The sequence below is a fragment of the Martes martes genome (genome assembly GCF_963455335.1).
Source record: "Martes martes genome assembly, chromosome: 4".
Lineage (NCBI taxonomy): Eukaryota > Metazoa > Chordata > Mammalia > Carnivora > Mustelidae > Martes > Martes martes.
The window spans coordinates 30,780,277-30,794,984 of NC_137891.1; the positions used below are offsets into that span (position 1 = coordinate 30,780,277).

General features: G+C 35.2%; 1 protein-coding gene across 1 annotated transcript in view; it reads left to right on the forward strand.

Annotated features, from left to right (window-relative positions):
- ANGPT1 (angiopoietin 1) overlaps window positions 1-14,708 on the forward strand; it is a 240,486-nt gene that overhangs the window by 186,753 nt on the left and 39,025 nt on the right. Inside the window, exons 5-6 of the mRNA XM_080801088.1 lie at window positions 1,143-1,270; window positions 9,668-9,769. Of these exons, the coding sequence (XP_080657214.1) occupies window positions 1,143-1,270; window positions 9,668-9,769 (230 nt within the window). The remainder of the gene's footprint in view (window positions 1-1,142; window positions 1,271-9,667; window positions 9,770-14,708) is intronic.

Here is a 14,708-nt window from a genome sequence, read left to right on the forward strand (position 1 = left end):
ATTTGGGCTAGTGCTTTAGATTATTAGAGCATGTGAAATCTATTTAAAAGCATCATTTAATATTTAATATTTAATTTGATATTCTTATTATAAGGCCATCCTGATTCAAAGTGATTGAAAGCAGGTATTTATTAAATAACATGAGGGCAAGGTCATAAAATAATCTTAAAAAGTCTTCTTGAAAGTGTTAATTAAACCAGTTACTAAACTATATATTTTTAGAAGATACTAATCATAAATATTTTGAAAATGTGCCATGTATACATTTAGTAAAGGACTACTAAATATGAGTCATTTTTGTATTTTGATCTCAGTAATAAGAATTTCGTAATAGATGAAGGTCAGTGAATAAAATTAAGTTCTCGTTAGAGCCTATCTAATTAAATTTCCTTTTTTGTTTGGCTTTCCCTCTTTACTGAACTCTTCCCCTATAGAAGTTAATTTCAAATCTTATTCATGTTCTTTTATTTGTATACTATCTGCCTGATAGTTTAACTTCAGGCATTCAGTAAAAAACAAAGTTCAGTTCCCTTTTCTTTCTGGGTAAATTAGGTCAGAGGCTCTTTTCTACTTTCTAAATGTAATTATTTTGAGGGTTTTTTTTTTTTTAAATAAAAATTTCTAGGAGCTTATCAGTCCAAAGACACAGAAAAAGTTCTATCTACTTTTAGCATTTTAAACCTTCATATGGTATTTTTATGTTTGAATTTGTTATCATTATCTCTTCTTCCTCCAAAAATGTTTTAGCATTTTTTGAAAGTTTCCATTGAAATGTAGGTAAGAACATTTTAGAAATTTTGCAGAAAAGTTGCCATAATTATTACAAGTTGGAAGTGTTACACTATCAGGTCATTTGTCCCTTGAGTTAATGTTCTGGAAATTATAGATAAAAACAAAATTTAAGTAAGCAAAATATAAAAAGTATTCAGTTAGAAATTGCTCTATAGATTTTTCCATTAGTTTTGTAATTTTGTGAGTCAACTCAAATCTAGTATTATCTTTATGATTAATTTGTCAGTAAATGCAACATTGGCATTTGTTTTGAGGAAATAAAGTCTTGCTTAGCTATACTTGGAGTCCATTTGGGTACTAATGGTACTGATATTCTTGTTCACATATTGCAATTTTTTTTTTTTTTGCAGTTTTACTAAAGGGAGGAAAAAAAGAGGAAGAGAAACCATTTAGAGACTGTGCAGATGTATATCAAGCTGGTTTTAATAAAAGTGGAATCTACACTATTTATATTAATAATATGCCAGAACCCAAAAAGGTAAAACCAGAAGTGTTTGTTTACGAGATGTAAAGCAGATCCTAGTTGAATTGCTAAATAATCAGATTGATTTGTGAGCTTGTTAAGCTGAAAATATATATGCCTGACCTCTCATCTCCCAAAGATACTGTTTGCCAGGTCCATAAAAGATGAAAACCCTATTTCATAGACCTCCCCGAGACCCATATCTCCCATCCCTCTTTCACAAAATTTTGTTTATTCTCTGCTTATTCTAGGGATGTCCTGTTGCTCATAAATGCTTGCCTTGTGTAGATTACACGTTGAGGTGATATGTACCTCAAGTACATGGAGAAGAGGTAGAAGCAATCTCTCAATGTCTCAAGGACCCAGATGGCACACATCATCTATAGTCTAAATACTGTGGAGAGGGTGCCATGGACATATTGCTATTTGCAGAATCACTGTTCCTATTAGGGTGGGAAAAACATACTCTCTCTTGACTCATCATCTTGATAGGATTTGCTTTTCATGTTTACCTAAAAGAGTGGGTTAGAGGCTAGGATTCATCAGTATGTTGAACAGGATCCAAAGTAAACTTCGAAGTAAGCAAACACTATATTCTTGCTGTTATATCTCTTTGTCTCTATTTATTCATTAAGTCATCCATCCATTCCTTCACTCAATTCATATTAAGTGGATGTCATTTGTCAGTCACTGCCTAGGGACACAATATAGAACACACAAATCCCACCATGGCGGTGAAGACAGACAATTACATAGATAATTATAACAGACTGTAGAAGGGTAGTGATTGAGACAGTCTGTTTGAAGCAGGATTTATAGAGACGTGAGGAGAGCCCTGCTCTTCAGCATGTTAAAGTTTTTGCCAAGATGACAAGAGAGAACCAAGACTCCAAGAAGACCACCTGTCTTCGTAATGCTCCATTCTCAAAGGATGAAAAAACTTTCCTCTCCTCTTTGCGCCACCTAAATTACCAGTCCTGTGTCCTCATGTCCTGTGGCTACTGAACAAGTGCTCTTGGAAGGCCTGCCTTAATTCCCTTAAGCAGCTTTGCATGACTTTTTCACTAGCAAAGTTCTACAAGGCAAGGATTGTGCCTTTTTGTCTTTGGTTTCCTGGGACCCAGCATAGTTTTTGGCACATCACAGGTCTTCAATAAATGTGTGTTTAAATGAGTGAATGAACTTCTGACAATAATATCAACATTTCTATGTAGTATATAGTAATTTTGCCTAATTTAGTCTTCTTGATTATTAGTCTCCTTTGATGGATGAGGGAAATGAATCTTGGAGAAGTAGTTTGCCAAATGTTACATCATGGTCAGAGGAGAATCTGGACTCTACCAGCGTCCTCTCTCTCCTGACTTCAGTAAGAATTACTGGTTTAAGTTAACTCAGTGTTTGTTTCCATTTGCTGGGACAATCTTTTTTTTTTTTTTTTTTTCTCTAGAAGGAGGCCTTTCGTGCTGTTCTTTAATAGGGAAGGAGGGAGAAAAAGCACCAGTCACCATTCCATACATTGCTACCTGGGCCACCTACCACAGAAGTTCAGTTTCACCTGTTTTTTATTCTGGACTTCTGTGCAAAATCTCACTCAATTAAGTGTTCTATGACTTAAGACCAAAAAAAAAAGAAAAAAAAAAAAAAAAGAAAAAACCCAACTATGAGGGTACAATGGTAAGTCTAGGAATAAAAAGAAGAGGGTAACTCATTGTAAGGGGGGAACTTTTGGTTCCTTGGATCTTATGATGTGAAGCTTTCCTACTCTACTTGCTGATATCTTAGAATCATACTTAAGCTTAAATTCAGTTGGCATACACATGGGCATGTGTACACACCCACATTCTCATACACCATACATCTAGCATCTAAAGTATATGAAAACCTGTCCTGGGGGAGAGGAGCAGAGCTAACATAAATACTCTATAATTTACCTACAGTATTCCCCATGACCTGAAAGAACTCCCAAATTATTGTCAGTTCCACTAAAATATAACTTGGGTGTAACAACAGAAGTTAGCTAAAAATATTAAGTGACCCTCCTTTTAGACACTTAATGATTCTATGATATAATAGAACAATTTCTAAGGACTTGAAATTAACATTCATACTTTCACAATCTTTTTCACTCCATCACCCAGTCCTGCCATGTGGCTCCAGGTTTTGGCAAAGGGGACATTACAAGTAAGTTTTGATCATTCCATGAATTTTAATTCATAATTCAATAACCATAACCATCATTTTGAACTATGCTAGTTCAGAACATTTTGAGATACAAATGATGCACAGGTTCTTTGCAGACCTATTGCTCCTGTTAGGATGGAAGAAAGGATATACTATCTTAAGTCATAATCTTGAATAAATTTGCTTTTAATACCTATATAAAAATGTGGGTTAGAGGATCCAGTTCGCTAGTTCAGTAGCTGACTCCTGTGTTGGTTTCATCAGGATGGCATTATTTAAACTTATACCTCTGCAAAATGATGGATTTTGCATGTGATGGAGCTTCAGGGTTGTTCTTAAATAAATGAAATCTAAAATACTAAATTCACAAATGTCAGCTATCTGCTCAGTTAAACTTTAAGGTCTGGGCCTAAGAAAAAATAGTAACCTGAGCAGGTAAGAAGCTTTTCAGAGGAAAGAAGCTCATGTGGCATCTGGTCAGGACCATCATTAGATTTTAGTTTTATTGGCAATAGAGCATGGTGAGAGGGAGAGATCACTGAGTAGAAGGGAGTAAGACTTATTAGGCTTTCTTAATTTGGGTGTTCCTTCCTGGTTTTATTCTTTCCCCTTTATGATCACGGATCCTCCCACAAGTAGTAATGTTGTTCTATTCTGGGAACTTTAGACTGATAAACCTGCACTTTTCATAGATAGCAGTTTTTAGAATATCTCATTTAGCATGGCACTAGTAAGAAAAATGATTGTGTGAATTTTTCCTGGTATAATTTAGAAGCTAGTTAATACAGTAGTTCAAATGCATTTACAGTTTTCCAGGTATATTCTAAGCACTTTAGATGTAAAAACTCACCTGTTCACTATTTTCAGTAACTCTATCAGATAGGTGTTCCCATTATCCTCATTTTAGAAACATAACTTGCCCAAGTCACATAGTTAATAGATATTGAACACAGGCTTTGTAATAATGGCATCAACTCCAGACTGTAACTCTTAGCAGGGGACTAAATGAGATAATTATGTTAGTGGTGCCTAAAGTTGCACCACTTACAATTTCTTTAATCTGAACCTATATGAATGACACAGGAAAGAGCTTATTATCAGAAAATTATGTAAGACTGATTCATGTTCTGATTATAAACTACCCTGGTCCCTTCTACCTTGTAATCTCATTTTCTTCTCCTGCGTTGATATAAATCATTGGAATTCTCTGAATCCTTTAAAAAATGCTTGGAAAATGCATTTTTATGTTCATCACTCTTCCAAGTAGATTGTGCTTTGTAGATATAAAATTTGGTGCTACCTTTGGATATGCTTAGCAAAAGCTTTGCTTATTGTTATGCTTGGAGAAGTTCTAGCAAGGGTATGAAACTCAAGGCAAGCCTACAAAAAATAAAACAAGTTCAAATATGTAAGATATGGGCTATGGACCAATCAATAAAATTGGACTATTTAGGCAGTTAACAAAGAGTATTAGTAGGCAGAGTAAAAGCTGCATGTATACAGAATTGGTATACATTTATTTTTCTATCCGACATCATTCCCTTCCCAAAAATGATGTCTGAAAATAACAGTGTTACCTTTTCAAATGAAATGAAGGCGGTTTTCTAAGACGATTTAATTTTTCAAGCAGATCAAAAATAAGAATTAAATCATTTATGTATTTGTTTTTTTACCTAATGGCTGTGGTTATTTTCTCTCTGAATTCCCTTCAATGCATAGTAGTAGGAGATAGGATTTTTCCTTTTATCTCATCAGTTTCTAAAACCAGATGCTTTATAGCTGGCTTAGTTTCATCCAAAAATTCAAACCATTAAATAAAAACTCTGCTTATTATAAAATATTAAAAATTTGTTTCTGAATTGTGAGTCCCCTAATTCTTGGGAAAGGACCATAACAAATGTGTTGAGCCTTTTTTTTACTTAAGGTTATGGAAAAATAATTAACATCCTCAAGCCTAATCATTCCAACTTGTATGGCGCATAAAACCGTAAGAACTATGTGAATCAAATTTCCCCTTTTTGTTTGGGTTTAAATCTCTGTATTATGTTAAAAGGTATTTAATGCTTGAAAGCTTTGACCTTGCCTGGGATAGGAGCCAGTTCAATCTTTTCTTGGATAGAGTTAAGCTCAAGTCATATGATCAATAAATGCAACAGGCATAGTAAATGTAGCGGGGCCCTTGTCTCCAGGAAGGACACCGCCAGATAGCACAGACCACACAATACTGGCGAATGAACTTTTCAAGTCCTTTCATGTCTTAGATCTTTGGAAACCAACCACCTATTTTCTTAAACTTCCTTCATCTGTTAAGCTTAGGCTTTTTTATTTTTCTTCTGACTAGAAATAACATGTTTTGGGGTTTTGTTTTGTTTTGTTTTGTTTTTTGGCTAGAGTGAATCCAACTTCTTAAATAGATATATAATAAAAAGAAGCATGCTCAGAGATCGATGTTGGTATTTTTATATTTATATTATATATTATTTTATCAATCATAAATATAGAAAATACATATATAAATATATGTTATATATAAATTATATTAATAAATATTATTAAGCTAGTGATCTTAAGGACAATTTATTGAACTACATTTTTTTAATTTTGTACATTCCATATTATTCTTATTATAAATGATAAATTATATGCCATAGTAAATATAATCGTAAAATATGCTAAAATGTATAAGATATTATATACAGAGGATATAATGCATAATGTAAATACCTCCTATCTCATATGTAAAATACATCTAAGAAATGAGAGTCATGACAAAGCCTATTATGTACCAAGCACTATTTTAAAAATTCTACATGCATTGACTCATTTAGTCCTTGCAAAGACCTAAGTGATAGAACAGAGTTGGGATTTGAACACTGATAATTTGGTACCCAAGTCCATGCCCCTAAACAATATGCCCTTCAGCTCTATTGTGACCATATTCCACAATAGCAGCTATTATTATTACTGCTATTATTGAGTCACAATAGGAACTGTGGAGCATATGTCCAACTTCTTACCTTCACTGTACCTCCACTTCCAACACCATAATCCTCCGGGGGAACTTCTGCCTTCCCATGTAGCTCCAACTCTCTCTTATTTTTTTTTTAAGATTTTATTTATTTATTTGACAGAGATCACAAGTAATCAGAGAGGCAGGCAAAGAGAGAGGGGGGGGAAGCAGGCTCCCTGCTGAGCAGAGAGCCCGGTGCATGGCTCGATCCCAGGACCCTGAGATCATGACCTGAGCCTAAGACAGAGGCTTTAACCCACTGAGCCACCCAGTCGCCCCTTTCTCTGAGTCTTTATCTAAGAAATGTTCCTAGCACATCTTAACATTCTCAAGTCACTGAATATGTTTGTTTAAAAGGAAATTGGTCTTCTTCTAAAATTTGTGAATGATTTTAAAACTTTAAGTGCATAGAATCTGAATAATATAGATAATAGTAATAATAAAACTGTGAAGAATAGTTTCTTCTGCACATTAGATATTTATAAATGTAGTTATTCCTTTCCCCGAGTATGTAAGTGGACTCTATAGTTTTATAAACTCAGGTTAGCAAAGTTCCGGGTAATTAGTGTCCATTAAGAAAAGTCTGGAAAAAGAATTCTGAATTAACCAGTCAAGACAGGGTAAGAATTTAAGAATCAAGTGACACTTGTTACCTCTAGCAAAATGTTTACTTGACATTTTCACTGACTTTTATTAAAGTATCACCAGTAAAGTTCCGCCTTGGCCTCTTATCTTGAATCACCACCTATGTCCTCTTTAAACTGTGCCATCTGGGTTTTATTCTCATAGGAATCCTGCAGTCTGTCTCCTCAAGGTCACTAATGACTCCTTCATTTCAAAATTTAGTGTGTATTTTCTTAATCTTTATTTTTCTTGACTTCTCTGGAATATTTGATTAAGTGGATCATTTCCCCAAATCAAAGTCATCCTCAGCTTCGATTTTATTAATCAGGTTTTCCTATTTTATGTTTCCTTCTTGCATTTCTGTTTATTCAACAAATATTCATTTAGTATCAGCTAGGCTAGGCACGGTTCTAGGCACTGGGGACAGTGACCAACAAAATATAAGGCCCTGCCTACCTAAAGGTTGTTGATGTATTTTACCTCCATCAGTTTACCAAAGTCCATTTTTGGATCCTCCTCCTTTCTGCACATATACATCTCTTACCACTTTTTTTTTAGTTCTTTAAATAATCCATTTTCATGTTATCAACTAACTGCTCTCAAGCAGGTTACTCCCAATACAGTTTTGAATTCAGGATTCAAATCCTGGATCCAGGATTTGTTATTAGTAATAACCATTGGTAAGATACTTAAACACTCTAAGAATTGTTTTTCTCCTCTGTAAAATGGGGATAATAATCATACATACATCACTGTCATGAAATAAGTTAGAAAATACATATGAAGAGTTTAAATTATCTGGCACTTAACAGCAAGCATGCTGTTGTTAATGGTGATTCCTTTCTTATTCCTTTATTATCCACATTCTTATTCTTGGTCTATGCCTATTAGATCATCTCCAGTTGATTGATGAATACCCCTTTTGGATGACTACACTACCCCAAATTCTGTGTGTCCAAAACTATGATCATTTTTTTTTCTCGTCTGTTAGATTTTTTTCCTTAAGTTTTTCATTTAGATCACTGTCTATATCATTCTTCAGGTCACTGGAGCTAAAAATTATGAACTCCTACATCTCCTTAAGCCTACAGGAACGGTCACTATTGAAACTTTCACGCATTTTGAGGCCAAGATCCATATTTTGTTCATCATAGTATCCCTAATTGTAACAGAATCAGTGCCCAACAATGCTAATTGAGTAAAAAATAAATGAATGAATCAATTAGAATTGAGGAGGAAGAAAGACTAGAGATTGTGTTGAAGGCAGAGAAGGGGTACAAAATGGTTTAGGGATTAGTCAAGGAGGACCTTGGGACAGAGAGTGGAATTTCAATTTATAATCTTGGAGGTGAGTTAATTCCTAGGCACAATGAAGACATACTGATGGGTGACTGTTGTCAAAGTAGAGGAAGAGCCCTCTAGAGAGCAGTTTGCCTAATTTATATGCTCGCAAATAGGCGTGGATCTCCTAGTTCCTTTCACTCTGAGGAAGTACATGGACAATTTGTCCTCTGAATGACAGTTGCTGCCACTGTTTTCATACCTGTTAGCCATTTGTGCTCCAAATTGAGGGCTTCAGGGAAAACACTTGAGATTTTTCCCTTAATCAGAGCTGTGCTCTGTGCCCGCACAGCCTGTCTGCCGCTGTTGCATCATATCTACACCTTTAGCCAGCCTTTGAAATGCCTTAGTCATCAACTCCCTGAGGAATGGTGTTCTCCATAGCTGGGACCTTGAATAGTCAAACTGCCATATCCATGCTATGTCAATTACAGTGATTACTCTAAAGATAATCCCATTACAGATATGCTTCTCTCCTTGGGTGGACTCTGGGGGAAATGAATCAATTTCTAAATAAATACTATTGTTTTAGAATAATTGAAATGAGCATAAGTCTTTGAAAGCATTGGATAACTTTCCACATGGGGAAGAAATGCTTGTCGCAGTCAAAGGAAATACAGTATGTCATATTCTCCTGTTATTATTCATGATGAAAATTCAAGCAAATAATATGTTCTCCATATGCTGTGGACCAAATTTTGCCTCTAATCTAATACTGAACCATCAAGAATAATTATTGTAGTTTGTAACTGTGTAGGAGTTAATGTGCAATGAAATATGTAATAGCTAATTATATATGATCTTTTTTTAAATTATTTTCCCAGAACCTTTATTATTATTATACCACCATTTTAATTAATTAAAACTTAAGAATTCTGAGTTTTATGTTTTGGCAATACAACAGTCTATAGTTTTAGAAACCTAGATAGCATTTTGAAAAAATGAACCTACATAACTGCCTATTATCATTAAGACACAGATTTTTTAAAATTTTTTTATGAGCTGAGACTAAGGCAATTTTCAGCTAGTTTAAATTTTTACAAGTAATTTAAGTTACATGATGGAATTAAACAGAAACAATTCTAATGTTAAAGCAAAATAACTGGTATCTAAATTAACATTTTTCAACATGGTAATTTTTATTCAGTTTATCTATAGGCCTACCCATCCTATTTCCACTTTGAACATAATCTGATACTTGTTTCTTTAAAACAGACATAATTTTCACTTGACTTTATTTTCCCCGTGTCTATCAGGTATTTTGCAATATGGATCTTAATGGAGGAGGTTGGACTGTGATACAACATCGTGAAGATGGAAGTCTAGATTTCCAAAGAGGTTGGAAAGAATATAAAATGGTAAGATGGAAGAATTTACATAGTTTCTGATGTTTTATCATAAGGTTATCTTCACCAGACTCTGTGATAAGCCCTTGTATTTTTAGGTGTTTTTCAGCTATTTTAAAAATAAAATGATACATTAGTCACATTATTTTTATTAAACACAAAACACTCATAAATCATTTTCAGTAAATGATTTCCATATGTGCATCAGAAAGAAAAATATATTACTGAAATTATTTGGTGAACTGTTATGTATTATCTGGATTTGTTCCTGGTTGAATGAGGGTGGGGGAAGCTAGAACTCAGACCCAGGCTGGGCACATGAACCAGGACAAGGGAGGTGTGGATTATGAAGAGGTACTAACGTACCACATGTAGCTGGCGAGTTGTTGCTGGGTGTTGACTAAGAGCTCCTCCGTGTGGCTGGGTTGGGCTTCTCTCTGATGATTCAGGGTCATCAGACTTCTTATGTGGCAGGTGGCATCCCTCACTCACAAAAATGGAAACTTCCATACCTTTTTAAGATTTATTAGACCGAGAAATTGCTCTGTATCACTTCCACTGCTTTCTTTGGTTTAACTTACAATGCCCAGTCCACATTCACGATGAGAGGAGTATACAAGGGTCTGAACTGTGAGGTATGGTTCCTTGGGGGTCTCCAAAATAATACCAGACATCATGGTTACCATCATTATCATCATAGTTGAAGTTTCCAATGATTAGTATGAGCCAGCCCTAGCTGTAAATTCTTAATCATTTTTATATCAAGCCTATTAGCTGTCTCCATTTTAAGAGGAAAGTGAGCAAGATGGGAGATCAACTTTTCTAAGGTAATACAGTAAATGGTTTAACTAATGCATAATACAATAATCATATCATCAATGCCTACAGTATTAACTATTAAAATCTACTGACAGAAAGTCAAGATACAATAATAGAAAAGGCTTCCATTTATGGACTTATTCTCATATTTTACATCTAAATGTTCTGGATAATTATTGTCTGGACCAATTGTTGACAAATTCCCCCCTCAGAAGATAAAGAAAAAGGTGAAGAGTCCTGTTGTACTAATCTAAGTTCAGTCTTGATATTCTTTTAGAAAATATGTAAAAACTGTAGTTAATCAGCATCCCAGTTTATACATTAGTAGGTTCATAGTTGGCCAAATGACAGTTAAAAAGATTTTAATAAATGAAGGTGGGGGTCTCTTGTGGTGTCTCTGTGTCTACAATATTTTTTTTCAGATACCCAGTTGAACACTGTGAACATAGGTTAATAAAGTTTGAAGTTATACAAAGTTGGAATCTGATGTCTCCAATAAACCATAAAATTCCAGGCAGAAAAGAAGACTATAGCCAACAAGATAGAATTCTATAGAGATAAATGTAGTATTTCACCTAGACCAAAAATACACAAAATTAAGTGAGAATATAGGATAAAAGTGACAAATTAGCTTAAGTACCTGGTGTTTGAAAGTCTGGATAGGGGCGCCTGGGTGCCTCAGTCATTAAGCGTCTGCCTTCGGGCTCAGGTCATTATCCCAGGTCTTGGGATGGAGCTCGACATTGGGCTCCCTGCTTGGTGGGAGGCCTTCTTCTCCTTCTCCCCATCTCCCTGCTTGTATTCCCTCTCTTGCTCACTCGTGCTCTCTCTCTGTCTCTCTCTCTCTCTCTCTCTCTCTCTCTGTGTATGTGAAATAAATGAATAAATAAAATCTTAAAAAAAAAAAGCAATTCTGGATAGATTTACTTGACTATAAGCTCATTTCATGTTGTTGGCTACTAACAACAAAGACCAGGCTACTCAGGCTACACTAATAGTTTATGGTCTCAAGAAATGCAGAACTCACTGGTGTCTGCCATAGTCTGGTTACATCAAAAATATGCTTTGGGGCACCTGGGTGGCTCAGTGGGTTAAAGCCTCTGCCTTTGGCTCGGGTCATGATCCCGAGGTCCTGGGATCGAGCCCCGCATTGGGCTCTCTGCTTGGCCGGGAGCCTGCTTCCCTTCCTCTCTCTGCCTGTCTCTCTGCCTACTTGTGATCTCTGTCTGTCAAATAAATAAATAAAATTAAAATATATATATATATGCTTTAGATTCTCATAGATTTCCAACAAATGAACTTATCCTATGAGGTACAAACAGGATGAATCAATTGCGCTCTAACTTGGAGAGAAAAAAAGGAATTAGATATAAACCTGACTGATGGCTATCTAAAGTGACTGGATGGAGGTAGATGTACTAGAACCTGCTTCTCACAGTGCAGTCCAGAAACCAGCAGCGCTAGCTTTGAGAGCTTTTGAAAAATACAACACCTCAAGGTACATCATAGACTTCCTGAATTAGAATCTGCATTTTAACACTGCTTTAAAGAGGGAAGCTCCATAATGAATGGAAGAACGTTCTAGAGAGGCAAAATTGACTGTTATGGACAAAACTCTCTAAGGATTCTTTCTAACATGAATGGACTGTCTATTAAGTGATGAGGCCCTCTCTTAGTGGAAGAACCCCAGTAGAAGGTAAATCACCAGGACTGTTACAGAGAATATTGGTTTTACTCTAAGATCTCTTTTTGCTTATGTGATTCTAAGAACATATGGGAAGAATTTAATCTAAGTTCTAAAAAAGGACCTTGCATTATGTCTATATCAGCAGTTTGAGTCTTCACTCTTCCATTTACCAATGGAGTGGTTTTTAGCAAATCATTTAACCTATACCATAACTTCCTCACTAGTTAAAAGGGGGCATTAATGATAATACCTTACCTGCCTACAGGGATGTTGTGAGGATTGGATATAAATAAAGTACTTGGCACACTAAATTTTCAATAAACAGTAGTTATTACCCAAGATTAAGACATCAAAGACTCCAAAATTTTACTTAACTCTGCCAAAAATATTATTTTGCAAACTACCTTAACTCACGATTATTTTCATCATTAAAATGGAATGTGAAGAAGTCATCTGAGAATCAGGCTATAGATATATGTTCAGGCAAATCTGAAATACATTATTATTAATATCAGTGATAATAGAAAAGTGAATATAAAGGTATCATTGTGGTGACTTTCCAAAATGCTGAGTTATTATCTGTAAGCATCTGCTGCCTTGGCACACTAGGCACATTAAGTAAGACAGGCTAACATATGAAGTGTGGCATTGATGCACGTCTTATACGTATTTACCAGATATATGTATTTTAAATATTTTTTTCGTCATTTGACTGAGGCTGAATTATTCATTAGTTATCGTTTTGGGGGAGTTTACCCTTCTCCCTGTATTAAAAAATAGAAAGACTATCCTATTTCATTCAAACTAGAACATTTTATCAGCTGAGTTTCAATTCTACATGGTCAGAAAATTGAAATAAGCTCCAGACGTCTGAAACATTTTGGCAAAAATGAGTCTGACTGCTTTTTTAACTAAGAGAATTTATCACATATCACAACTTGGTTAACTTTCACCAAAACACATGGTAGAAAGTGTTTCCATTGTTTTCCTCCAGAGCTTTTTACCTAAAGACCAAATAACACGAGTCCAAAATGAACATAGGCTCATTCTCATCAGTCACTCCCACTTCTGTTCCCTGCTTCAGACTGACTGCTTGGGTGCACATCCTTTGGGAAAACATGAACTTCTTAGCAGGCACCACTCCTTCCTCAGTCTTCACTCATCTGCTGGTGTACACGAGGACACTTTGCCTCTTTCTTGAGCCCTGAGTCCAGAAATAAAATTTCACCCATCCTTCCTTTCTGCCTTTCTTCTCTCTTTCCCTTCATTCTGGTTGATAACTGTGGGCTGCCTCTTTCCTCATAAGGTTTCCAGAACAGTATGTTAAAATTATCAACACATGAATTACAAATACATATTGTAGTTTATTATTTTTAAACCTCTCTCAACGTGGAAGATTTGCAGTGTATTTGCTTCTTAACATTGGCTTTAAGCCTACAAAAGTCTTTTACCTGAGCTTTGTTTTCATTTAACCTTCCTTATGAGGGGATTCAGCAAAATCGGTTTATGGATTTGTAAAGATGTTTGCAGAGAGGGAAGTCTGCAGTGGGCTTTTTTAATGAGGCACTTAGGGAACTATATTAACTCTTTTCAGGCCATGAGAATACCATTGAGTGGCCTCCAGCAATAACACTTATCAGCAGTACTTTTGCATATATGAAGCCAAATCCAGCTAGGAGTTCCAAATAATACCCTAGTGGCCTAACTTTATAGAAGGTAGTGACTAATGCCCTGGAGACAACCTGGCTTGGTATTGAAAACAGTTACCCCCATAAACAAAGTCTCCTATTGACACAAATATTTCGGTCTGAGCACCCTACCTTCTGGGAGTTCTTTGTTTCTGGAAAGAAATTAAGGGCATATTTTCAACTGCTTTTTAACATCTTCACATTAAAAGAGAAAAATATATAAGGAATTTAAAATGTTGAAATAAATCATTCTTTTGATCTTTCTTGGGCTGAGTGTCTCAGCAGTTAGAGGAGATACATGATTAAGTTGTGTATTAAAGCTCCTCTGAAAAGCCACAGATCAGTAATCCTGCTTCAGATCTGTTTTCTCTAATCGTTTATGTGAAAAAAAAGATGAAACCCATAGAATACATTAACAGGGTCTGGTTTCAATTGTGTTTCAGCTATAGAAAGTCAACACTTCCTATGAGTATTATCAGATCAAAAAAAAAAAGTAACAAAGTATCATAGACAATTACTTTATTAACTTGGAAACATACAGCCAAAACTGAGTATTTCTGCAGGTCTTGGCAAAAACTAATGAGTATCGATCTTTCTTCTGTGTGCATTGTTTTATTAACAATATGCAGTTTTTAGGGCCAACTTTAAGTCAGCATCAGTCTGGGTTAAGTTTCAGTGTCCTTTTTTTTTTTTTTTTTGCCTTTTATTAAAGAGCTAAAGGAGAAGATTTACAATCTATCTGAATTATGGTATCAAA